General features: G+C 51.1%; 1 protein-coding gene across 2 annotated transcripts; it reads left to right on the forward strand.

The window, feature by feature from the left end:
- Positions 1-774: 774 nt before the first annotated feature.
- On the forward strand, positions 775-26113 carry Tbx4 (T-box transcription factor 4). 2 transcript variants are annotated; one of them, XM_027950326.2, is made up of 8 exons: positions 775-960; positions 1709-1803; positions 9870-9989; positions 11822-11969; positions 21616-21768; positions 22768-22856; positions 22957-23192; positions 25494-26113. In XM_027950326.2, exons 1-8 carry the CDS (start codon positions 775-777, stop codon positions 26111-26113), a joined length of 1647 nt encoding a protein of 548 aa, XP_027806127.1. The 2 variants fall into 2 exon arrangements, with proteins under 2 accessions (XP_027806127.1, XP_027806128.1); XM_027950327.2 differs by having other exon boundaries at positions 25497-26113.

The following is a 26113-nucleotide window of genomic DNA, read 5'->3' on the forward strand; positions in this document are numbered from 1 at the left end:
ACTGGCCTGGGATCCTTAGCTAGGAAGGCTTTGGCTCCTTTGGACCAATGCACCAGTGGGAATGAGAGTCCTGAAAAAGATCAGGGCCTGAATCAAAGGAACCCTAACAAAGTGTAGATGTTTGGGCGAGTTGGATGCAGTGTAAGGGTCCTGTGTGTGCCCTTGTGTGAGGATGCTTGTGCCCGGTGGGAATGTGTAAGAGTGAAAGTCTTTGGTTCAGAAGTCTCTACCTGAGTTCCATCTGAATGGGTGGGTGAGGGCAGATGAATGAATAGAGGCCTAAAGGGCCACCCAGCTCTAGTTCTCTGCAGGTGTGGAGCTGCTGGAGCTTTGGTCCCTGCCTTCAGGCCTGGCTGTCTTCTCTTGCCAGTCCAGGGAGTGTTCTGGTTGCCTTGGACCAAGAATAGGACCTGTACTCCACTTAGAAGACCCAGGCCTCGGGTTCCATGTTGCCCAGCAGGAAGGAGGGACAGGAGTTGCAAATAGGACTATGCGGAGAGGGCGGGTCTTACCCCAGACCTACTCATCACATGTCTCCACACTGGCAGATCTCAACTGCACACAGACCCTACTAGGTCCAGAACCCTGAGCAAGGAGTTGAGGGTTCTGCCCTCTCCACACGCTCCCTCCCCCAGCTCAGAAGGGGGCGGGGTCCACGTGCGTTAGTGCTGCCTCCACGCCTGCATGAGGACCCCAGCTCTGCTGGAGAGGGCTGCGGGCCTGGGCCACTGTGGATCTGGTCGAGTGACTCGGTGTGTGCTGTGCCCGCAGGAGATGCTGCAGGATAAAGGCCTGTCCGAGAGCGAGGAGGCCTTCCGGGCCCCGGGTCCAGCGCTCGGGGAGGGCAGCTCGGCCAACACCGCCAACGCCCCGGAGCCCGCGCTGGCAGCGCCCAGCCTCAGCGGAGCCGCGCTCGGCAGTCCCCCAGGCCCCGGCACAGACGTTGCCGCTGCAGAGCAGGTAGGGCAGCGCCAGCCGTCGAGTAGACTTCTGGCGTCGGTTTGTCTGCTTGTGCAGGTCATTCAGTCTGATCGCGGGCAGAACTCTTTCAGGGCAACCTGGCTGCCTGACTGTCTGCTTTTTGGTTCTCCCTGGGCAAGCCTCATACTCTTGGTTTTTTGGATTCTTATCCACTTTGAACCCTCAGGGCTACTGTGGGGCAGGCTGGGGAGGGAGATTCCTGCGCTAGGGGAGAGAGCCCAGCCAAATGTTTAGTCCCGAAAACTTGAGAGGGCAGGGGTGAAAGCCTGAAAGCGGGTGGGACAAGCCGACCCCTTATGGTTGTGCACTGGAGTCGCTTCGCCACTTCGAGGCCCAGTGTACGTTGCTGAGGCTTCCCTGTGATAACCGGGTAATCCTCATGCACAGAATCCGAGTTGTGTGTGCCTATCTGGGTGTTCTTGTGTCTGCCCACAGCCAGCCACCTGAAGTGATTGGGTTGAAGAGTATCGTCTATCTCTGAGGACCCTAAAGGGGTCTGATTAAATTGTTTAAATTCACCAATTTAAATTAAATTGTTTAAATTCACCAATTAAATTGTTTAAATTCACCAATGTCTCAAAATAATTTTGTAGAAGGAAGTCTTGAGACGTGGGCTTCTGGGCTGGTGTGTTCTGCACACTTCCTCGGATCTGCGTTCTCCTTTCCACAGGCTCCTCTTGGAGCCCTGGGACAAACAGACATGAGTCCCCTTCCTTCACCTCCCCAGACCATCGAGAACATCAAGGTGGGGCTGCATGAGAAGGAGCTCTGGAAGAAGTTTCACGAGGCGGGCACTGAGATGATCATCACCAAGGCGGGCAGGTCAGCCGCGGGAGATATACTTGGGGGGTGGTTGGAAAGCGGGAGCAATGGGAATCATCTCAGCAAGTTCAGTTAGCAATCGTTCCCAGCCTGAGGTCCCATGGGAGTCCTGTCGAACTCTCGGATCTCAGGGTCACATCCCACAGCAGCTTGGGACCTGCAGCCAAGGCTCAGGGAATTACTCCTTGGAGGGTGCTGCTGCAAAGTTTGAGAGGGGGGCAATACTGTGCAAATGATATGCAAACGAGGATGGCTATTCCCAATCCTTTTGCCCTCCTGCAGGGTTGCTTTGTCCTCCTCTCTCTGGGGACTAGCAGGGTTTCTCTGATTGTTTGAATTGGGAGATGCTCCCTGGCAGATGGTAGAAGAGGATGAGGATGGGACTGTTTTTCAATTTATGTAACTTTTCAGGAGCAGAATGACCCACAAGTCTCTCATTCCTCTGTTTCCAAGCTGCTCCTGGGCTGAGGGGAAGGCACCCGTTGGGCTCTGTATGTGCTGTTTGGGGCAGCTCTCGGTGGCTGCCAGAGAGGGATGATTTATAAAGTGGAAACATCTTTAAAATGCGCTGGTGTCTGTGGGAGAGAACAGGGAGGAGAGAGTGAGAGGAGGAAGACTCAGATGGCAGATGACAGAGATTCGTTGGGATGGGGTGTCTGGGGTGGGGCAGGAATGACTCAGGAGAATGGTTGACAGGTGAGGGGAGATTGCTGAAGACACTGGAAAGTTCAGGTTCAGGAACACTCTCCCCACCCTTTGCTCTTTCCACATGTACACACTTGATTTTGGTCCCCAGGGATAGGTTAGGTATAAAAGTGTCCCTTTGCCTGGTTGTGGGCCCCAAATTGGGATTTTAAAGAAATTTGATGGTAAACCATCAAAAGCCAGGGATCTGGAGTTAGATCGTGAGATGGGAGAGTGCTCCTGTTCAGCTATTTCCTTCTCTGCAACCTCAGATAAGAGACTTAAGGGTCTCTGCCTGCCCCTGTCCTTAAAAGAAAAGGTCCTTATAATTGTTTGTAAAGTACCTAGCACAGCATATTCAAAAGAAACAAGTATTCAAAAGAAACAAAAAGCATCTGGTTTGTTGTGTGTGGTGTAGGGGTGCTGTGGTCATTCTTTTCTCTGTTTGCTGGCAGGCTCTTGCAATGCTTTATTTTGTTGAGGGAAGAGGTCTGGACACTTGGCCACACTCGTGCCTTAGTCAGGGAGGTGGCATGACTACCACGGGCCTCTATTAGGGAATGAGGCAGGTTGGTTTCAGGACTGAGTTTGCTGCATTTGAGGATGAGGAAGAGGATGCATGAGGGAGTTTGGTAGAGGGTGCCCTGTGGAGTAGCCATTGAGGAGAGAAGGTCCGGTTGTTGGTTGTTGCAAGTTCAGCCTTTTCCTGAGTGCACTTGGCCACTCCTGTAAGCTTTGTGGTGTCAGGTAAATGGTAGTTATAGACGTACCTGCTGCCCCCCCCCCCCTTTTTAAAAAATTATTGATAGACTCCAACCAGGGGATCATGTGAATGTTGCTGGGTAAATTGTCAAGTGGATTACAGGTGTTGAGAGGGGGATTTATTTCTTGTGCTGATGAAGTAGAGAGAAGGAAAAAAAAAAAAAGATCCAGAAGTTCCATTTTTTTAGGCAGCAGAAATAACCTTGTCTCTTCAAACTAAATGGCCCACATGTTCTCTGGATGTGTCTGGCCTCTGCCATTTTAAACAAAAGTTATTTGTGGTTCTCCTCAGAGGGTTTCCTGCACCTGTGTGGGTCCTCTTCCCTCCTTGCTCTGAGAGAGCAGCACGAACGTGTACACACACACACACACACACACACACACACACACACACACATTCCAGAGGTGACCAGCTTTAGGCAGATGTTTGTGCCTGATCCTCATGATGGCTTAGAGAGGAACCTCAGGGAATGATGATAATAGTTTCAAAATAATGGTGATGCATTGGGCGTGGTGGTGCACCCTTGTAATCCCAGTTCCTCCAGAGGCTTAGGCAGGAGGTCGCAAGTTCCAAATGAGCCTGGGCAACTTTGAGAAAATAAAATGAACAGGGCTAGGGATGTAGCTCAGTGGTAGTGTGTTTGCCTAGCATCTGTGAAACTCCTGGGTTCAATCCTCAGTACAGGGGGCGGGGGAAGGCTGGTATGATTACAGATTCATCACAGCCTTTAATTTCTGTGGCAGAAAGTTATCTTTGGATCTGGTCTAGTTCTTAAGAAAGTCACTAAGTCACTAGCCTCATTCCTCCCTACCCCCACCCCACGATTCTCATAGACCCCATGTCCTCCTGCATGGCTGCCCACTTTTTTTTTTAATGCTGGGGATCCTACTTAGGGTTTTGCACATGCTGCTCTACCACTGAGCTGCACCCCAGCTCCCAGCACCCCAATGTCTTCAGAAATCACTTTTATCACTCTGATGATTGTGCAAGGGCAGGCTCTGGATGCAGCTTGCTTTGTAGGCAACATTCTTTCCTGTGCCTCTCCCTGTTCCCCTAAACTCTGTGTTTCCACCAGAACCCTTCCTGGGATAGTTTCATTTCTTAGCAGATGGCCTGAACCTCTCTCCTAAACCTTGGATCACAGATTCCTAGACTGCGAGAACTGGAAGAGAACTGGGAAGACAAACTAAACCCAGAGCAGGGAAGTTAGGCAATCGATAGGCCTACAGGAGCCAAACAGATGATGCACCCCACACCCACCCAGAACAAGACCCTAGCTTTGAGAAATCCCCTTGATTGCATTTTTTTGCAGGGCCCTGTTTAATGTGGGGCTGTTCTGCCCTAGAGACCATGACTGGTTGGGGACATGATAACACACTGCCTGGTGGGGGGAGAGGAGTTCCTGGAAAAGGGGATGCAGAATGTTCTCAAGCCAGTTTGAGTTCTTGGCTCATAAGCCTCCTATCTGAGCCTGTCTGAGTCCTTGAAAGTGATTAGAGAATGAATTGTCAATTTTCATTTGGTGAATAAAATGCCAACCACAAGGTAACATACTAATTTCTGGATGCTCAGGAACCCCTGATGTCAGGTGTAAAATGGGGGCCAAATGGCTCCCCAGCCAGTTTCTGTCCATCACAGGCCTCTGCACCCACAGGGCTCCTGCTGGTCACTGCAGAGAGCAGATTCCACATTGCTGCCAAGCTTGATACATGTGAGAAACTGCATTTTCTCCCAAATACAGATAAAAGTGAGCTCCACAAAAATTTAAATATAAACTCCCCAAAATGAAAATTCCCTAACCGTCTGACTGCCCTACTCCTAGGTCATGTTTTGCCACCAGATAAATCTCCACTATCAGCCTTCATAGCCTGTTGAGTTCAATGTTGCTTGTGTTAGTGACAGTGAATTTGCGTTTGAAAAATGAACTACCGATGAGAACTCCTGTTGAACCTGTATTGTTTGTTATTCTGAGGCAAGGATTTGGCCAGGCTTAATCCAGGGCTTCAAAGCCAATTGCCCTCGCTCTGTATACAGAGCGTCAGAGCCCAGTGGCGTGGATGATAAGAGAAGTAAGGGTTGAAGACACTGGGAAAGTGGGTTGGGGAGAGAGTGCTTTGATCTCTTCTTAAAGTATTTTCTGAAAGCAAAAGTCTATCAAAAGGAAGTGCCTTTAAAAAAAAAAAAAATCTAAGAGAAGCAACTGACCTTCCCAAACAGCATCCATTCCACACACCCTCACCCTGCTCCTCCCCTCAGGGAAAATATTTCTTAAAAATGCTTTGGGCCAATTAGAAAACTGTGTGTGTGTGTGTGTGTGTGTGTGTGTGTGTGTGTATGTGTAGTGGGAATCAATTGAGTAGCTTGGACATGCTTTCAGAAATCTTTTGGCTACAAAAAGTTTGGCTTCAGTATAAGCAGCACCCATCCCTACCCCACCCTAACCTCAGCTTTGGTGTCTGAGCCCTGGCCTCTTCCCATTCCTACCTAGTATTCTTCCTGAGGACCCCTGGACATTAGGGGTAGAAGTCGCTGAAGTTTCCAGTGTACCCCTGTCTTTTCCCTGCAGCTTTTTTTTTTTTTTTTCTTCTTTTTCCAGACTTTGGCTCTAAGGCATGTGTGTGTGTATGTGTGTGTGAGCATATATAATTTTAATGTCGATTTTACTGCAGTATTTCTGCAGAAAAAATGTACGAATCTTAAGGGTACAGCTCTATAACTTTTCACAAAAGGGACAGAGCTGAAACTACAATCTAGAGAAAGGAAGAGAACACGCAGAGTCCCTCCTGAGCGCCCTCCAGTCACCACCACTCCCACCCTGGAAACCACTTTCCAGACTTCTCACCCCTTAGATTTATTTTTGTGCCGAATTTAAGAAAAGGCGCAGGTAGCTGCTTCTGGAGCCCTCGGAGTCCCAGGGAAGTCCAGGCTGAGGTGGGTTTGGAGCCAGGCCAGGCGGAGAGAATCAATCGGATGAGACCCCAGGTCCTCTATTGTCTGCCCCACGCTCCGGGGTTGGGGGTGGGCAGGAAGGTCAGCGCCTTGAATTTGACAACCGCGTGGCTCCCTCGGCACAGCGATCACTTGGGCGTCCCCTCTCTCTATAGTGAGTTCGCGTTTATAGATTTGTTGCCGAAATCAAAATGCCCCCAAGCCCCGGCCCGGGCTCTGCAAGCCTCCGACACCCAGAAACGTCGGAGAACGCTTATCTTAGCAGCTCATTCTAAAACCATTTCCGAGTATGAAGCAGATAAAGGCTCCAGGCCCGCACCCTTTCAGAGCCCGTCTCATGATCAGAGAAGAAACCAGGGCTTTCATCTCCTCGCGGGCGGCGAGGAGGCAGCTTGTTTATTCCCCTGGCGGAGCCATTTCCGCGCGTGCTGTGCCGGGGGAGTGCCCATGTGTCTAGTGGTACTGAGTCCGAGGGGTGCGGGGAACTGGGACAGCACCCTGCGCGCGGCGCCCGGGGAGAAGGCGCGCGGGTCCTGCGTGAAGGCTGCAGGCGGGTCGCGGGGGAAGTGGGCGGGGCAAGAGGCCTGGAGCGAACTGGGAGCGTGCGGGCACAGGGACAGCGCAGGCAGCCTGGGGCCAACAGCTGGCGGGCACTAGTGACAAGGGCCTGAGAGGGAGATGGAGATGGCGCAGTCAGTGCCTCTCTTCTTGATCCTCCCCCTCCCCTCAAGCCCACAGAGGTTTCCTTTCCCCAGAAGGTGTTGGTTTTCAGGTACATTTTATGTCATAAATCAGAGGAGTAACTTACATCTTACTCCGTGGTTTCGTATGTTTCATTAGGGAGGACCTTTACTTCACCAGTAGAGCTCAGAGGAAGTCACAGCTCCCAAATCTAGCCTGGCCTCTGCTGCCTGAGTCATGCTGATCTGATGAAAACCCTCAAGCCAGGCCTTTGGGTTCCCTTAACAACCAAGGGCAGATAGATGCCACAGGTGGAGGTGTGCCTCACCTTCTCATGCAGCCCTTCCTCCATCCCGGCTGGACCATTCATCTTCCTGGAGCCACCTAGGTGGGAGAATGATATGGGCCGTAGAGTGTTCTGCATGGTCCCAGAAGCTGTACCCTGTGCTGAAACTGTACCCTGCCAGAGACCTGGCCATCTGTTTCTCTGAAGGCAGTGGAGCTTCCTGAGCCTCAGCCACCTCAGCCTGCAGCCAAAGACTTTCAAACACCCCAGCTAGACCAGATACCTGCCCTCCCTGATTCTGAAGATTGCTTCCACAGGAAGAGGGTAATCTGTGGGCAGAAGAGGCAGAGGCTAGGAGGTACTCTCCTTCCTTGCACCAGTGCCCTAACACCTCCCTGAGACTACTATCTGTCTGGAGTCTGATCTCTGGTCAGCTTCCCAGAGGGGCCAGCTCACAAGATCCAGTTCCAAGCCCTGTGGGGGCAGAGTACAGGCTCCTAAAAGGGCTTCTAATAAGCACTCAGTCAACCCTGGCCTCTTGAGCTGCTGAGGTTAAGTGTACTAGGGAGGAGGAGCGGAAGGAAAGGATCCCTCATCCTGTTCTCCATCTGGGTTATGAAGACTGGTGAAGTGGCAGTCAGCCATTTCCTCCTGCCTGGCCCCCTGTGTGGACACTGGCCTGGGCAAGAAGCTGTGGCTGCCCTCTGCTGTTGCCACCTGGAGTGATTACAGGAGAAACAGTCTAAGTGCAGGCCACAGATGCCAGGCCAGCAGAAGCACCGCCAGGGTTGCCCCATTTTGTGGCTGTTTCTATAGCAGTTACAAAATGGTGGACTGGAGGGGACAGGATTCTTGGCCTCCCTTCCTCCCTGAAGGGAAGGCCAGGCAGCTGCTGCCCTCCCCCTTCAGCTTCAGGCCCACCTCGAAAAAGGCAGAGCCAGGAAAGTGGGTAGTGCAGGCTCCAGCTGTGCCCCCAGGCCGGGCAGAGGGCTGGTGAACAGGGCAGGATTGGGTTCCTGAGCCTTTTCACTTCCCATAGCGGGGGTGGGGTGGACATTTGAAAATGCTTTCAATTGACATCTGAGACAAATTCTTCCACACGGTTTATAAGTCCCTAGACTAGCAGCTAGAACTACCCCCGCCCTCCAGGCACGGCATACATGCGCACTTGCACCACGTGTTCATGCACATGCGCCTGTGTGCGCAGGCCCAGCACAGCCCCTCTTCTCCGCTGCAGGGCGCTCATAGGCCTTTCGCAGCAGGAGAGGAGGCACAGGCTGGGCCTGGACAGGGCAGGAATTGAACCCTTCCTCTGCCTCAGGGTCCTGGAGGGGCTTGCTATAGGGTCTGCCTGCTTGATTCTTTCTGGAAGCCCTGTCCTACCCAGGTAAGCTGGTACCCCTGTGAACAAAATGGGGACGCTGATCTGTTTGAGGTGTCTAGGGCAGCGTTTTGTGAAGGTACCCATACTCTCTTGGGTTATGAGAGGCAGACAACTTGCTGATGGTTTTCTTGGAGTGGACTGGCTGGGCAGTGACACAGCTCAGGGTGGGATGGTTCCCATTTCCCTAGTGTCTTTCAGTACTTAGGTTTGGATCCTGCTTCACTCCCTGCTAGCAAGAGTACTTTTGTGCGAGGCAGGGGGCTGCTGGGAGATAGTGAGAGGAAGATCCGTCTGCTCTTCTGGTGAAGTTCAGTGTCAGGGGCCTGGTGGCCAGGGGAGGGAGCTGTGCCCCTGATGACATGTGTGTATGTGCTCCGGGGTCTGGGAACCCTTTCTCTAGAATGTTCTCTGAGCCTCAGGATCCTGGACAGCCTCAGCATGGGCTGTAGGAACTGGAAAACTGTTTTTTGGTGAATCCATTTTCATGAAAATGGGTCATACCACAGACTTAGGGATGCGGTGAAGCAGAGAGGGGGCAGTAATAATAGTCACAAGTAGACTCATTTAATCCACGTGGCAGTCTATGATCTAGCTAGTGATGTTATCCTCAATTTAGAGGTAGGGAAACCACAGCACAGGAAACTCAAGTTGCCCAACACCTTATCAGTGGTGGAGTCGGGCTGTGGAGTATGGCATGGTGATTTCAGAATCTGTGCTCCTGGATCCAGTTTTCCTGATTTCAGTTAGGTGCACTGGCCCAGGTGAGGCATTCACAGTGAGAAATACCCCTGCTGAATACACAGGAGGAATCCAAACTTAGCAGGGTTTTCAGCAGCACTCTCCTGTTTTCCTGCAAGTTGTGTTAAAAAGCTCACAAGATTTCCACAGGATGGGACACAAAGGAGGCATCTCATTGTGCATAGAAGCAACTGACAGGGACTTCCAGGTCATGTGCTGTGGCAGTCTGTGGTGGCGCCCCCAGAACTTTAGCTATGTACAGACTAGCATACCAGGTTGCTGTTAAAATCCTCTCTCAGAATCCTGACCAGGGTTTCTGTGCTTCAGTGGCTCACAGACACTGGGCCCCAATCTTTGGAGACCTGGGGGGAGAGGGAAATTTGGGATATCATGTAAACTGTTTTCCCGGACACAGACTGAATGCTGTGGGGTTCAGAGAGCAGCTAGGGCAAAGGGAGGTGCCATGTAACTACCATAGGGCCACGATCTCTTGCTAAAAGGGCACTCTCTGCCCTCGCTCACTCTGTTCCATCTCTCCTGGTGCTCTGTCCACACTCTGTCTCGCCCCTTGATTCCCCCAGGAGGATGTTCCCCAGCTACAAGGTTAAAGTCACAGGCATGAACCCCAAGACCAAGTACATCCTGCTGATTGACATCGTCCCTGCAGATGACCACCGCTATAAGTTCTGTGACAACAAATGGTAAGAGGCCTGAGGCCATCTTCCCTCAACTGCCCTTCCCACTTATGCCCACAAAATTGGTCCAGGGATCCCCCAACTATTCTTTAAGTTACTTCCCAGAACCACAGCCTCCAGTCTACTTCCTGCTGCGGAGGCTGGGGAGGGCTTCAGGTGTTTGCACCCCTGCCCAGGTGGGGCTCAAGCTGAAATAGCTGCAGTGTTTGGTGTTTGTGGACTTCTGGGGTTCGTGCTGTCCTGGCGGGCACAGAAAATCAGGATTTGATGCCTGTGCTTTTGGGTAATGGGAAACACTAACATGGAAGATTCAAGCTCTGTCAGTGTTTCACTCAGGAGGAGAATGGGAACCGTTTTTCTTGGGGGTGTTTAATAGTTGGGGTTGATACCTGGCTGGCAGTGGCTCTCTCCTGTTTGTCCACTCATGTCCTCTTTGTCTGGCTATGGAGTATCCACCTTCAGACTGAATGAGACTGTTGCTGGGGGTCAGATGGTAGGACCCTTTAGCAAGGGCCTGGGCAGATAGGCAGGTTGAGGGGCCAGACTACACTGGGGCCAGATGGGTAAGTCAGTGCTGGTTACTTTTCATGAGCTAACTACTTAGTACTCTCTCTGCCTTTGGAGCTCAGAGCAGGGCCCACTGAAAGAGAGGGATGCTGGCCAGGGGCCTGGGCTCCATGATGGGGTAGGAGACCTGGCAGAGATTGAGTTGAGGAGGCAGGATTTGGTGGCCAAGTCCACATTTCTCTTTTTTCTCTCTTTGGCCTAGATCAGAATTCAAAGCAGGCTCTGGCTGAGAGCCAGCTGCTAATTAATTTCTTGGCATGATTTTTTGGGCAAGCAATTTAAAAGATGTCTAGGCCCTTTGAGAAGTTCCCTCTAGCTAGTACAACTTATAGCATTTAAAAATTATAAATATAAGGGTCTGGGGTTATGGCTCAGTGGTAGAGTGCTCACCTAGCATGCTTGAGGCACTGGGTTTGATCTTCAGCACCACATAAAAATAAAATAAAGATACTGTGTCCACCTAAACTAAAAAATAAATATTTTTTTAAAAATTACAAATATAAGCTGGGCATAGTGGTGCACCTAAAATCCCAGTGACTTGGAAGGCTGAATGAGGCAGGAGGATTGTAAGTTTGAGATGAGCCTCAGCGACTTAGTGAGACCCTATCTCAAAATAAGATATAAAAAGCCAGGCATGGTGGCGCATGCCTATAATCCCAGTGGCTCAGGAGGTTGAGGCAGGAGGATTGCGAGTTCAAAGCCAGCCTTAGCAAAAGTGAGGGGCTAAGCAACTCAGTGACACCCTGTCTCTAAATAAAATACAAAGTAGGGCTGGGGATGTGGCTCAGTGGTCAAGTGCCCCTGAGTTCAATCCCCGGTACCAAAAATAAATAAATAAAATAAGCTATAAAAAGGGCTGTGGATGTAGCTCAGTGGTAAAGCACTTGCCTAGCATGTGTAAGGCCCTGGGTTCAATCCCTAGCATTGCATAAAGGAAAATAAACAAATATAAATTATAAATATGGCACACAAAAGTACCTAAATTTTCCCACAGTTATCTTTGTGATTAGCCTGAACCCTTCATCTAAATTCTCATATTTCCTCCCCGTCTCTCTCTCTACTGCAGTGAAGTAAAAGAGATTCAGAACTGTGCTTCCTTCCTCTTCATTAGCACTCTCTCCCCTGCCCTTGCTCCTACCTGAAAATACTTGATTGACACTGGGATGGGAGCAGTAGCTGTTTTGGGGGTTTACTCTGAGAGGGGACAGGGCATCTGGACTTCACTAGACCCCATGTAATCAGCTGCTGCCACTCGTCTGCTCTGTTGGCAGGATGGTGGCAGGAAAGGCTGAGCCGGCCATGCCAGGAAGGCTTTATGTCCACCCAGATTCTCCGGCCACTGGGGCCCACTGGATGCGGCAGTTGGTCTCTTTCCAGAAGCTGAAGTTGACAAACAACCATCTGGACCCCTTTGGCCACGTAAGGAGCAGGATTACCTGACCTTGGGAGGCCAGTTCTGGGGCAGTGTTGGGGGGAGGGTCAGATGGGAACAGAGATGTGGAAAATTGACTCTCCGGACCTAGCCACAGGCCTTGTTGTTATAGGCCAGTTTGTGGACGGAGCCCAGACCTGCTGATACCTATACAGGCCCCCTTCCGCTGACTGCCTGGTGACTCTGGAAAAGATCTCAGGCCTTTTGAGCCACTTTTTCCTTGTTTATAGAGTAGACATGGAAGCCAGATGTGGTGGCACATGCCTGTAATTCCAGTGACTCTGGAGGCTAAGGCAGGAGGATTGCAAGTTCAAGACCAGCCTTAGCAACTTACCCTGTCTTGAGATGTAGGTCAATGGTAGAGTGTTTCTGGGGTCAATCCCCAGTATGGGGGAAGAGAGGAAGGGAGAAGGAAGGAAATATGGAGATTGCCATAGGAGTGAGATTTAAATGAGAGAACATTCAGGAATCATTTTGCAGATGTGAGGCTCTAAATAAATAGCAAATATGATAACGATGATGATGATCTTGATGTGATGGGTCAAATCTCTCAGCTTCAGTGTCCCCAGATCTGTTCTTGCTGGAATGTGACATAAGGCAAGTAAACTTTTTAAGAATGAATTCTGAAGCTCCTCTGTGATGTGCGCCATGTGCCTGGCCTGAGAGCCACCTGGCCTTGGGAAGGAAGGCTTGCTCTGGCTCCTAGGTCCACTTCTGCCTGGCTTGCCTGGGGTCTGGCTCTTGTGAAAGGATTCTGAAGCCCCTGGGATGCTGCTGTTGACGTCCCGTCCAGGCTGCCCAAGCTCATTCTTTCCCCTTCTGGCTCTGGCAGACCCACAAAAAAGAGCATTTTATGTGGAAATTTTTAGCTCAAGTTGTGGCAAACAGAAGCCTGAGAGCTGGTATTTTCTGCCAGGACGCAGGCCTGCCTCTCTGGACTCCTGAGGTTACTCTGGACGGGCAGGGCAGGGGCGTAGTGGGGCGCGGGGCAGGGGCGTAGTGGGGCACAGGGCAGGGGTGTAGTGGGGTGAAGGGCAGTGGAGGCTGCGGGGGGTGCTGTGCACTAACACTCAGGGTGAGGATGGTGGGTAGGACATGTACAGCTATGTCCCTCTTTGGTGCCTCAGTTTTGTCTCTGGAGATCTGTGTACAAATCAGAATTCTGTGAACGATAGTTCCTCTTGTAAAATGCCAGCTGTGCTTCATTTCAGATTAATAAGTAGATAACTGGTAAAGGTTCCTAGTTTTAATTTCTTCAAGTGTTCAGTTCTCTGTCATTGGTGATGTGTAAATAAGCAACTAGGAGAAGGCTTACATAACCGAACTAACTCCTGACTTACCTGTTTTATGACTCTTTGTGGTGCTAGGGCAGATGTCCAATGAAGGGTCAGCCAAATCCCAACCTCCCAGAGCAGTAGGGCCTTTAAAATGAGAGGAGAGGGGCCTCCTGGGTCTTCCTGGGTGCCATCGTGGACAAGAATTCACTCCCACTTGACTCTTGACTCACCTCCTCTGCTTGGCCAGGTTGTGGCACCAGCCTCAAAAGGTTAAGGAGGGTCTCTGTGGTGGCAGCAGGGAACCTAGATGTGGGCACATGCAACCCCATGGGACAGACTGTGAGTAAGTCCAGAGCTTGGCAGGAACTGACTTTTTGGGTGACTGGAAGTACCTAGGGATCAAGCTTCTTGATCTTTTGGAAGCTTAGGGTTCTTAGCTTCAGGGATGCCTTGGAGGACCTTCTGCCTCCCTGGCTCCCTGCAGAAAGTTGGAGGAAAAAGAGTCCAGGGTTGAAAAGCCAGACTTTTTTTAGGAAAGTAGGAGAGAGATCTGGCTTCACAGTCCAGCAGTAGGTTTTCCAAGCCTGTCTTACCTCCTTGGTGGCTCTTTCTGGTTTTCTGAGGGGTTTGTGATAATCCTGCATGTGCTATTAAGTCTGGGCCAATGGGGGCTGGGGATGTGGCTCAAGCGGTAGTGCGCTCGCCTGGCATGCGTGCGGCCCGGGTTTGATCCTCAGCACCACATACAAACAAAGATGTTGTGTCCGCCGAAAACTAAAAAATAAATATTAAAATTCTCTCTCTCTTAAAAAAAATTTAAAAAGTCTGGGCCAATGGGGCTGCTTGACAGGCTCATAAGGCCCAGGTGCCCCCTGGCCTCAGTTGCCTTGCCTACCCCAGGCTCACCCCTTTGACAATAGAGGTTGTACACATTTTAACTAGCTTTCTCTCCTGGTGGATGGGATACGGAACTTCTCTCTTCTCTCTTCCTCCCCACCCAGCACTTGCAATTTATTGGCTATAGTACCCCCTGTGGTATAGGGCTTGAGGATTGAAGAAATTGTCTCAGAAGCTGAGAGTAAGGGAGCAGCACTCTGTGCTGAGCCTTCTGCTTCCTAGTCTCACACCTTTTTGGACCCAGGGCTCTGGCTGTCTTATCTTCAGCTATTTGGAGCATCATGAAGAGGGAGCCATCTGTGGCCAGCAAGACAAGGGCTATGGAGGTGATTAACTTCCTAAGGACTTTGGCTTTCTGTCCCTTGGCCTGTGCTAGTGGAAGCAGTGAGCTCGCGTGGAAGGGGGAAGAAGTCATCCTGGGGCTGGGGTTGTAGCTCAGCAGTAGAGCACTCGCCTCGCATGTGCGAGATCCTGGCTTCGATCCTCAATACCACATAAAAATAAATAAGTGAAATAAAGGTATTGTGTCCAACTACAATTAAAAAATAAACATTAAAAAAAAAAGAAGAAGTAGTCATCCTTCTTGGTTTCTCAGTGCAAGAGCCTGAGAGAGAGCCATCTTGTACTGTGAACTTGCCTCAAACACGCCCTTCCTTTTTACAGCTCACCTCCACACTTTTAGTTTTCCCTAAAAGCTTCTAGACATCAAGGAACTTTCTCCAGAAAAGTCTCTTTGGCTTTTCCCTGGGATCCTTGTAGTATCCCAGGAGCTTTAGCAGCTGCCATCCATTGACAGCTTACCTTGGTCCCCACAAAATATCAGGATCTCTTCCTGAGAAGGGGGCCAGACCCTGTATGAGCTGGGACTGTCACCATTGTAGTGAAGTTGCAAACCAGTTCTAGTGGTGGTGGTGGTATCATCCCAGAGTCCACCAGGTGGACTTAGTGTCTTTCTAGCTTAGAGATCCAACTCAGCAAATTTCCTTAACTTGGGGGTGTCTGAGAGACCATGTGTCTACCCACCCTTAATAAAAACCAGGATAAGAGAGTCTGGTTGTGGGAGGTGTGAAGCAGCCATGTTTTACTAGTTTCTGAATCTTCCAAGACTCCCTTCTTCTATGTGCTATTTTTCTTAATTCTCTGAGGAAGGGCCCAGGGTCCAGGTAAGGGCTTGAGCTTGGAGCTGGTCCTAAGTGGCAGGTGGAGCCTAGAATAGGAATCCCTTGAACCACACAGCCAGATGCTCCTAAAAGACAAAGCAGGGTTCTGACTGGCTGACCTGCCTCCCACAGGCCTGGGATGATCTTCCCGCCCTCCTCATCTAGCTACTGCCTCCTGAACCTTGGGATCCAAGTTCAAATACAACTTCTTCAGGGAGGAGACTCAGGTTTCCCATTCTACACTCTCTGAGCATTAAGCACCTTCTCATCATACTTAACAGAGATGTAATTTAATATTTATTTGTAACTTTAAAATTGTTTTTTGAAGAGGAAATACACAGTTTAAAAATAAATCACAATTTAAAAAATGTTATCGGTGTGACGTCTCCCTCTACTTGTTCCTCATCCATCTGGGTTTTTTGCAGTCCCTCTCACCCGCACCCCCCCATAGGTAAGCACTGTTATTAATTTGTGTTGAGCATTTTCTGTGTACCTATAGGCAGAATATATAACCTCAAATACCCTCCTTTATGCACAAAAGGTGCTGAACTATATAAATGCTTTTGCTCCTTGCTTTGTAAACATGTCTTGAAGATCATTCCATCCAAAAAGAGCTGCCTTCTTCCTTTAGTATAGCCACTTACAGCTTTATTCACGGTTGTTCCATGAAGCTTTAACTTATGGTTGTTCCAGTCCTTATGGAAGAAGTTAGGTGATTTTTTCTCCCTCTCTTTTGATTAAACTTGGACATACATCATTTCACACTCTGGCAAGTATATTTGTGCAATAAATTGTCTGTTCAAAGGGTATTTGGATTTGAAATTTTGAAAATGTCAACAAATTGCCCTCCATAACATTTTTCCTGATAGGTATTCCTACCATTGCTGTGGTCTAACCAACAAGGTGGGAGGGCTTTTTTATTTTTGCCAGTTTGGTAAGGAACCATAGATATCAATTTCAGTTTTATTTTCTTTGTTGTGAGAGGTCTGCCTTTGGGCAAGTCATTTACTTTGGGAGGGTTGATAGGAATGCCCTTCTCTCTGCTGAAGTTGTCTTTTTGTCCTTCAGAGTGTAGTGTATTCAGCTGTCCTTCCTGAGGCCCTTCACGTTTTTTGTTAGGTATGTCGTATTGCAGTTTCTCTTCTACTACACTTTTTCACCATTTATTTTTGCTTGATTTTTAGGTGACTGTGTGACTTCCTCCCTAGACAGTCAACCACAAGGTTATTCTCACCATTGGGTCCGAGTGCCTAGCCCTGGGTCTGGCAAGCCAGTGGGTGCCATTAGATAGTGAGTAAGTGGGCTGCTACAGGGGGTGGTGTTTAGACAGAGGAGCACTTCCTTTATCAGGGGCTGCTGTCTCTCCAAGCTGTGCTGTTAACTTGTCAATGGGGACCCACAGCTATGGCTATGGATTGCTCTCCTTCCTTCCTTCCTTCCTTCCCTCCCTCCCTCCCTCCCCTGCATTTGCTGAGCCCTGACACTGTGCCAAACCCTTTCCTGGGCTCTGGGAGATCAGGCCCACCTTCCCCAGCCAGGTGAAGGGAAGAGTACAGGCTTGGTAATTAGTGCTGCTTCTGGCCCTGCCTCGGATCTGCTGACTGATGTTGGGCAAATGCCTTCTCTTCCCTGGTGCTTAGTCCCTTGTCTATTAAAATGATGATGCCCCGGATCAACATGCAAGGAGGTTGTGAAGATTAATTTGTTGATGTATATAAAATCCTGAGCACCAGGCCTGGCACATGAGATATGCTCTCCAGTTAATGCTGTGGCTGCCAGAGAAGTCAGGAAGGTTGTGAGGGCTCTAGAGGACCCCAGGGTTGCTATACTGGGAGTAAAGCCCAAGGCCTATCTGACCAAGGCCTCTGAGTGGACTCAAGGGCTCCCTAAACTTGGTTCTAGTTTAGATTTTCCTTAGACCACCACTTACCTTTCTGAGTCTCAGGGTTTTTTGGGTTTGGTTTTTCTTTTTAAGCTATGGATCCTGTTTCTGTCCTGACCTCTTTGCTGCAGGGCTGGGGAGGGTAAGGAGATGATGAAAAAAGTAATCACAGAAAATAAAGTATGATGCAGAGTGAATATGGTTTTTTTGGGGGGCGGGGCACGGGTATTGGGATTAAACCCAGGGTGCTTTACCACTGAACCACGAGCCCTCCCTTCCCTCTTTCTTTCTTTTTTTTTTTAATTTTGAGACAGAGGCTCACTAAGTTGCTAAGGCTGACTTCAAACTTACTATCCTCCTCCTCAGCCTCCCAAGTCGCTGGGATTACAGGTGTGCATCACTACGTGCAGCTGAATCTGGTTTTAATATGTACCAAAATGCACATTTGCCCCACTGTTATGTGGCTGGCATTTAGATATGTTGTGTTCTGTGGTGGACCATAGGGCCTGGTGGGTGTGTCTTTTACAGTGTTTGATTAGCACTTATCACTAGTTACTGAGCTTGTTGAGAGCAGCATGTGCCCTCTCAAAGGCCATTTGGAAGCTGCTCAGAACTCTGTCTCCAACCAGCTGTGTGTCCTTGGGCAAGTCATGCTCCCACCCCAGGCCTTCTGTTCCTCATCTGTAAAAATAGGGAGCTGGACTAGAATGATCTCTATGGTCTGCCTCTCCATGCCCTAATGTTCTGTAATTCTAATGGTGATAAATATGGATCTCAGTGGCAAAGCACGCTATGCTGAGCTCTGGAGGAGACGGATGTTTGGCGCTATTGCAATTGTTAAAATAGAACAGGCTCCTGAATGAGGGCCAGCACATAATGAATCCCATTTCTGTAAAACAATGATGATGATGGGCCCAGCTGTGTAGTGGGTTTGTTGACGTGGCTGGCCCATTTGGCCCGATACCCTGTGCAACAAATATAAATGTGAGACTCTGGCAAAGCAGTTTAATGTGGAGCCTGAGGAACTCCCGAGCAAAGCCAGGTATGTGAGTCATCCAGTTGGTTTCACATTCTCCCAGGCTGATGGGACTAGGGTTCAAGTTTACATTTGCATTGGTTCAGTGGGTAGGACTTTCTTCTAGACACCTGTCCTGGATTCCAGACCATCAGAGTTGGGAGGGGTATTGGGGGCCACTTAGCCCAAGCCTCCACTTTATAGATGGGGACCTCAGAGGCTGGAGGGGAAGAGCCTACTCTCAGGACTTGCAGCTGCTGAATAGAGATCCATAGAGTCTTCTGGATCTTCTTGACTTCTCTGTGGCTGATTGTACTCCCCTAGCTCCCAGCTGGTTGTGGGAGGACTGGCAGTTTCTTTTTTCCCAGGTTTCCCTGCCAGCCTGTGTGATTCCCTCTGAAGAGGTGTGTTTAGCAGCCTCTCTTTTCCCTCATCAAGGTCTTCGTCTCATGGGCCTGTATTCCAAGGGGCAAGAGGGACCCATCAAAGCTGGCATTCTGAATATAAGGCATTTACTGAACCCTGAGTACTGGCTGTGGGGCAAGGGGAGGGAATATCCAGGGCCTGCTCTCAAGCAACGTCTAGTTTCCCTGGGATCTCCAGAAGGTTCTAAGTGGGAGGTGTAGCAGGTGAAGATGAAGAGGCAGTAGATGGCGGTGGGGAGGAGGCTGTCACAGCAGCTCAGCCAGAGATAGGCCTGGACCAGGGTGCACAGAGGGAATGGAGGCTTTTTTCATAGGCTTCCAGGACTTGGTCACTAAGTGGACCTGGAGGAGGGTGACAGTGAGGAGAAGGGGAGTTGATGGAGATGCCTAGTACTTTGATTAGACTTGTGATTGCTCAGCTGTCACAGGAGCAAGGTGGCTTCTGCCATTGGTCCTAAGAGTCCCGCACAACTTCACTGAAGGATACTGCCCTCTGTTTGGGATTCTGTCAGCCCACTGTCCTTATTCTCCCTTTGGCCACCCTCCTAGGAGAGTTCGAATGTCCAGGCACTGGTCCTGCATTTGGGGAGCTCTGGCCTGGGAGTGCTTGCAGGATTTTCTGTGCATGTCTTCAATCTCAATTTTTGACCTGAAGGATGCCTTAGAGATTATCTTGTCTCTAGTGAGCTAAGTAAAGACCAGAAAGAGGGGCTTGCTGACATTCCCATGAGGGTTTGCAGTCATGGCCTAAATCTTCTGACTCCTGCAGCTCCACCTAGATCCTGTATTGGGGCCAAGGAACCTGGAGGTGCAATAGGAATAAAAGATGTAGCTCTTTCTCTGGAGAAGTCTATAGTTCAACTGAAGGGACAAGAAGAAATGGGGAGGGGCTCAGGCTGTGGCTCAGTGGTAGAGCACTGCCTTGCATGTGTGAGGCACTGGGTTCAATTCTCAGCACCACATAATAATAAATAAGGATACTGTGTGTTCATCTACAACTAAATGAATATTTAAAAAAGAAAAAGAAGAAAAGGAGCAGGCCCTGGGATCTGGGAAGCCTTCCAAGTTGGGCCTTCCTGGAAGAGAGATGGGCCTAGAAGGTGAGAGAATGAGAGAGGAAGTCAGCACAACAGAGGAAGTGCATGCACAGAGGTGCAGAGGCAGGAATCTGGGTGTTCTTGGAGACACCTAGGCCACCTCTCAGGTATTCAGCTGCTGGGTCTTAGGGAACTTAGGGTCATTGTGGGATTTTGCAGCATGGTGAATAGTGCAGGGTGACAGAGTAACCTGCAAGGGCTGGGAGGTGTTTCCCTAAACTCAGCTTCTCCCCTATAGGAACATTCCAGACTCTTGGAAAAAGACAGATGTCAGGCCTCCTCTGTAGGGCTTAGATCTTCAGCCTCTGAGTTTCTCATCTGACAGGCCCCAGCTACGGGACCTGGTTTTGGATTTGGGAAGCTCTGTACTTGCCCCAAGAGAATCCACAGGTTTGTCGCTGAGGAGTGGTGACTAGTGGAGAAAGCAGAAAGGCTGGCTCCTGCTGACCAAAGTTACTAAGCCAAACTGAGGAGCCCAGGGAAGGCCAGAGCCTGCAGCCAGCCCCTGGCCCACCCGTCTTCAGCAGAGCTTGCTCCTGGGCTGTCCCAGCCTCCAAGGCGTGATGGGTGTAGAGCCATCCTGGACTCAGACTTCAGCCAAAACTTTCCACTGAAGAGCCTGACTGGCCTTTCTTTTGGCAGTCTGGTCACCAAGGAGTTAAATCTTTCACTAGGCTGCGGCCACAAGCCTAGCCCCTGAGAACCTGGAAGGGTGGGAGCCATCAGAGGCAACCCGGGGAAGGGGCACCCCCAGGCAGAAATAAAGGAGCCCAGTGAGCTGTGGGACCTGAGAGCCAGCCTGACCAGCACGGAAACCAAAGGGTTAACAGATGTAGTGGTGCTGATAAAATGCCCCAAATTCCTGGTCCTGCCTCCCATGAGGAGGGTGTCTGGCAAATGTCAACGATAAAAAATACATTTTAATGGCACATGATGCAGTCGCTACCGTGGGGCACCGCCAAGTGAGGCAGGTTTGGAGCAGCAACTACTGTGTGTGATTCCCTGGGCTTCAGCAGCCGAGACTCCTGGGCACTTTGCTAAGCTTTGGCCAGTTGGAGTGACCTACATCCCCTGGTCCATGGCCCTTGGGTGCCTGGGGCCTCTGGCATTATTGTAGGAACTTCTCTTGGTACTGAGATCTCTGACCTATGACGAGCTGTCCTCCAGCTTGGGCAGGGCTGGGGGCAGGATGGGTTGGTGTCCCTGCAACTCCCCCAGCAGGCCTCTGTGAATGCTGAGAAATGCTTACCCAAATGAGCAATGTGATGAAAACAAAGTGGGACATCTTTCTCAGCCTCTCTCCTCTCCTCCATCCTGCAAACCCTTGGGCTCTGAAGCTGTCTTTGTTGCCAACAAAGTTAGAGGAGTCAGCCAAGCACTCATAGTGGGCCTTTCCAGGAAGGCAGGTCACATGCAGGCAGGGTGGGAAGTCAGTCTGGAGGGAGACACTGGAGGGAGGTAAGTTATGTACGATGATCCCATTTTACAGATGTAAAAACAAGGCTAAGAGTAGTTGAATGACCTACTTAAGGTCACTCAGTGAAGTCAGCAGCACCCTGAACTTCTGCTTATAACTCAAATTTCCCCCTACTGCACTGTGCTGAATTCACAGGCTTTTAAGCTGTGGAGGACACCAGGGAGGTCCTGGGAGCAGGTGTTAGTGCTGGGACAGAGAGGCTAAGTGGGACTGTGGTGTGGTCTTGGGGCCTGGGGGCCTGATTTATTACTGGGAACTTCAGGGCCTTTCCAAACTCAGTGCCTGTGGTTAGGCCCTGGGTCCTGGGCTTTTAGGAGGAGGAAAGCCAGCTCTGGGCCAGCTGAACAAGGTCAAGAACCACAAGGTGGGGACCAAAGCTCACAGTGAAACCCTTTTCTTTCAGATCATCCTCAATTCCATGCACAAGTACCAGCCACGGCTACACATCGTTAAGGCTGATGAGAACAATGCTTTTGGTTCCAAAAACACGGCCTTCTGCACCCATGTGTTCCCAGAAACCTCCTTCATCTCTGTGACCTCCTACCAGAATCACAAGGTACAGCCACAACCCTGCAGGCCCCACCCAGCATTAGCCACTGCTACAGAGAGACCCAGTGAAGCTGAGGCAGACCCAGGCAGGGGCCTCAGAAACCCACCACATCCCTCAGAGCAGTGAGCAAATCAAGTGACGAACAGAAAAGACTAGACACAAATCTCTAGCACAGAGTGATCCTGATCTTTGTACTTGGGGGATGAACAAAGTGCAGAAGGCAGGATGGCTGTTTCCTGCTGGCTGGAGCTGCGTAGCCAAAGTGAGGAGCTAGGGAAGGCCAGAGCCCACAGCCAGGAACTGTGAAAACCAGGAGCAGGGAGCCTGTGTGTGGTTTGAGTCTTAGGCCTTTCTTTATCCTGTGATCTTCTTCCTCCAGGTACATCCAAAGGTAGGATTCTAGGCCTGCAGAGGGAGGGTAGTGGATGAGGAGAGGTGCCTGGGATGGCCTAGCCCACCTCCCACCCTGCCCCGGCTCCAGCCATCGCCCTGTAGGTCCTGAGTGGGCCACTCTCCTGTCTCTCTGCTCTGTCCACCTCACCCTTTTCAGAGGGCTTCTCACATGCACACCCTTGGACTGGCCAGGCACAGAGAGGCCATTGGAAGAGGGCCATAGGTTGTGGAGGCAGAAGAATGGCAAGTCAGATTTGCATTTAGAATGATCACTCAGAACCTGTTGTGGCAGTTGCACTGGACATGGGTGACATGTGTAGGAAGCCTACTGGGAAGCTATTACAGAGACCCAAGAATGACAGCTGAGGGACTGTAGCCAGGTGATGCTGGAGAAAGACTAGGAGGGACCAGAAGAAGCAGAGGGGAGGAGAGCCAGGGACGAGCTACATGTGAATGGCACGGCCAAGGACTCCCAGCTGGCTTAGGACTAGCCGTGTGACTTCCCCAGAGCCTGCCTGAGTTATCAGTGTGCCTGGGCTGGGGGAGGAGGGTCACAGGCCAGCCCAGTCCTCTCTCCTCCCAGCGACTCTACTGTGTGTCCTCTTCTGACAGATCACACAGCTGAAAATTGAGAACAACCCTTTTGCCAAGGGATTCCGGGGCAGTGACGACAGTGACCTGCGTGTGGCCCGGCTTCAGAGGTGGGGCTGCCCCAGCCCTGGGATGGGGCGGGCAGACTGGGTAACCCTCAAAGCATCTTCACTCTCTTCCTGTCTCTCCACCTGTGCTCCCCCCCTCCAGCAAAGAGTATCCTGTGATCTCCAAAAGCATCATGAGGCAGAGGCTTGTGTCCAGCCAGCTCTCGGCCAAGCCCGACGTCAGCCCCCTGCACGGTGCCCACCAGGCGCTGCAGCACTACCAGTACGAAAATGGGGCCCACATGCAGTTCGCTGCGGCTGAACCACAGGACCTGCCTCTCAACACCTTCCCCCCACAGAGGGACTCAAGCCTCTTCTACCACTGCCTCAAGAGACGAGGTAGTGCTCCTGATCCAGAGGCCCTCCAGGGCGGGAGTAGGGGTGTCCCCCACTGTACGTGGGAGCCAGCCTGAGGCTTAGGGACCATGGCCAGCCTCAGAGCCACCTTCCCCTGCACAAGAACTCTGGTTCTCATCTTTATGTGGCCTTCAGAATCCTCACAGACAGCTTGTGGCCTTGGTGTCCCCAGATGCTGGCCCCTTGCCCAGTTCCAGGTGCTTTGCAGTCACTACTGTGGGAGCCTTCCCTGGGGGAGGCAGGAGATACAGCCAGCAGGGCTTGGCCTAGAAGCCAGGAGGAAGCTGAAGCTTCCCAGGCCACGGGTTCTTGGACCCTGGCTGTCATTTGTGAAAGCAGACCGAACCCTGGAGCAGGGAGGGTCTCAGCCCTGTGGCGGGGGGCTCTCCACCTCACCTTGCCAGGCTCCTGCACAGGCTGCCTAAGAGCTGCAGGGAGCTATTGTGAGGCAGACTGGGGGCCAGGAAGATAGGCAGTGGCACTCTGGGTGCCAGGCTCCTTCCCAAAGAAGAGCCCTGAACTGGGAACCGTAATGTTCACGCTTTGCTACCAGGACTCACCCTCCCCATGGACAGAGTAGAGATAATTAGTGTTGCCTTTCCAGAACACCTCACCTCGCCACTCACTTTCTCTTGGGAATGAGTCATGGGGAATTTTGCTTGCAATCCAAAATGTGACTACCCGGCAGAACTCGTAGTATCCCCTGCACGAGTCCCATTGACCTCAGTGACCTAGAGTAAGAGTAAGGGTCAGCAGACTGTGGACCTTGGACAAAGTCCTGTACACCATGGTCTTTACAGTTTTAAGTAGTTGAAAGAAGTCAAAAGAGTACTTCATGATAAGTGAACATGATTTGAAATTCACACTTGAGTATCCGCCGACGTTTCACTGGAACACAGCCGGACTCATGTACTTACATATGGCCTCAACTCTGCAGCTTTCCTGGGACAACAGCAGAGTTGAGTTATTGTGACACATACTGTATGGCCCACAAAGCCTAAAATATTTACTGTCTGGCCCATTGCTCATTCCTGACCTAGAGTGACTAGGTCACCTCCCAAGTCCAAGAGCTCAGTCCAAGCAGAAAGGAGGAGTTTGGCAAGAAGAGGGAGAGGAGGGATGGATGAGGGTGAGAGAGAGTCGGGTGAGAGAAGGAGCAGGTTCCCCCCCCCCCCCCCCCCCCCCGGTAGGTGAGGCACCTTCAGAAAGGCCAGAGGGCCAGCTGAGTGCAGGCTTTGAAATCACCCCCACCCCCCACCCCCCCGTCCCGGGCCCCCCTGCCCTGCCTGTGTACACACACAGCTCCCAGAATGAATCCCTGGAGAAAACAGGAGGAGGGAGGCCAAGATAAGCTGCAGAGAAGCGTTCTTACATTTGTTGAGTGGGCCACTACTCCAGCCCTTAGGCCTGGGTCATCCCAGGATCTCAGGGGAGAACATGTCATTCCAGAGAATTCAGCCCTCCCTAGACATGATTTGTGGCATCTGATGTCATCTTTCTCTAGAGTATCAGCTCAGCCTGAAAATTATGTCATCCTTTTCAGTTATTATCAGCTGTGTTTCTTTTAATTTTTTTATTCTGGGAATTGAACAGAGGGGCGCTGTACTGCTGAGCCACATCCCTAGCCCTTTTCAAAACAAGAGAGGGTCTCACTAAGTCGCCAAGGCTGGCCTCAAACTTGCAATCCTCCTGCCTCAGCCTCCCAAATCGCTGTGATGGCAGGTGTGCGCCACTGTGCTCGGCTTGTTCCTTGATTACACAGACACTGTTACGATGGGATCTGTGTATGGGTGTTCTGTGAACGCAGCAGGGTTAACTTCCTCTTCTAAAAACAACAGAATCTGGCCTGCCACTAACCTTGGCTTATTGAGGCCCTCCTTAGGAGTTGAGGGTTGAGGCAGAAACATTGTGGCCTTAATTTTCTGGCTGGTTCAGACAGATGTGGTCTCTGGGCCTGGTTTGGCCTGGCAATTGCCTGCACTTTCCTTGGCCAGGGCCAGCCTCATCGAAGAATGCTGGTGCACACTGGGGCCTCTTCCCATCCCCAGAGTCAGGCTGGCAGAGGATCAAAGCTGTGTGCTGCCTGGCTTAGCACATCACTCAGTGTCCTGTGATGTGGTGTCCCCCACGGCCTTTGAGTAGGCTCCATAATCTGACCACGTCTTGGCTGCCACCACCTTATAAAAGATGGAGCTGATTAAGATGATTCTGGGAGTGCCACTTGGGGCAAGGGCAGGTACTGAGTGACAAGCCACTCTTCCTGATTGTTTCTTTGTCTTCCAGCAGACAGTGCCCGCCACCTGGACTTGCCCTGCAAACGGTCCTATCTAGAAGCTCCCTCTTCGGTGGGGGAGGATCACTATTTCCGTTCCCCCCCTCCCTACGACCAGCAGATGCTGAGCCCCTCCTATTGCAGTGAGGTGACCCCCAGAGAAGCCTGTATGTACTCAGGTTCAGGGCCTGAGATTGCCGGGGTGTCGGGGGTGGAGGACTTGCCCCCGCCTCCACTGAGCTGCAACATGTGGACGTCCGTGTCCCCGTACACCAGCTACAGCGTGCAGACCATGGAGACTGTGCCCTACCAGCCCTTCCCCACGCACTTCACCGCCACCACCATGATGCCTCGGCTGCCCACCATCTCTGCCCAGAGCTCCCAGCCACCGGGAAACGCCCACTTCAGTGTCTACAACCAGCTGTCACAATCTCAGGTCCGGGAGCGGGGACCCGCTGCCTCGTTCCCTCGAGAGCGCGGCCTCCCCGCCGTGTGTGAGCGGAAGCCGCCCTCGCCACACCTGAACGCCGCCAACGAGTTCCTCTACTCGCAGAGCTTCTCCCTGAGCCGGGAGTCCTCCTTACAGTACCATTCAGGCGTGGGGACTGTAGAGAACTGGACTGACGGATGA

This window comes from Marmota flaviventris, chromosome 17 (assembly GCF_047511675.1).
Source record: "Marmota flaviventris isolate mMarFla1 chromosome 17, mMarFla1.hap1, whole genome shotgun sequence".
Taxonomy (NCBI): Eukaryota; Metazoa; Chordata; class Mammalia; order Rodentia; family Sciuridae; genus Marmota; species Marmota flaviventris.

What these genes read in the sequence shown, in the direction of transcription:
- Tbx4 (XM_027950326.2), top strand. Translation starts at nt 775, where the DNA reads ATGCTGCAGGATAAAGGCCTGTCCGAGAGCGAGGAGGCCTTCCGGGCC. An exon ending in ATCTGGACCCCTTTGGCCAC is followed by an intron (nt 11,970 to 21,615) that starts GTAAGGAGCAGG and finishes CTTTTCTTTCAG; the next exon opens with ATCATCCTCAATTCCATGCA. An exon ending in CCTCCTACCAGAATCACAAG is followed by an intron (nt 21,769 to 22,767) that starts GTACAGCCACAA and finishes CTCTTCTGACAG; the next exon opens with ATCACACAGCTGAAAATTGA.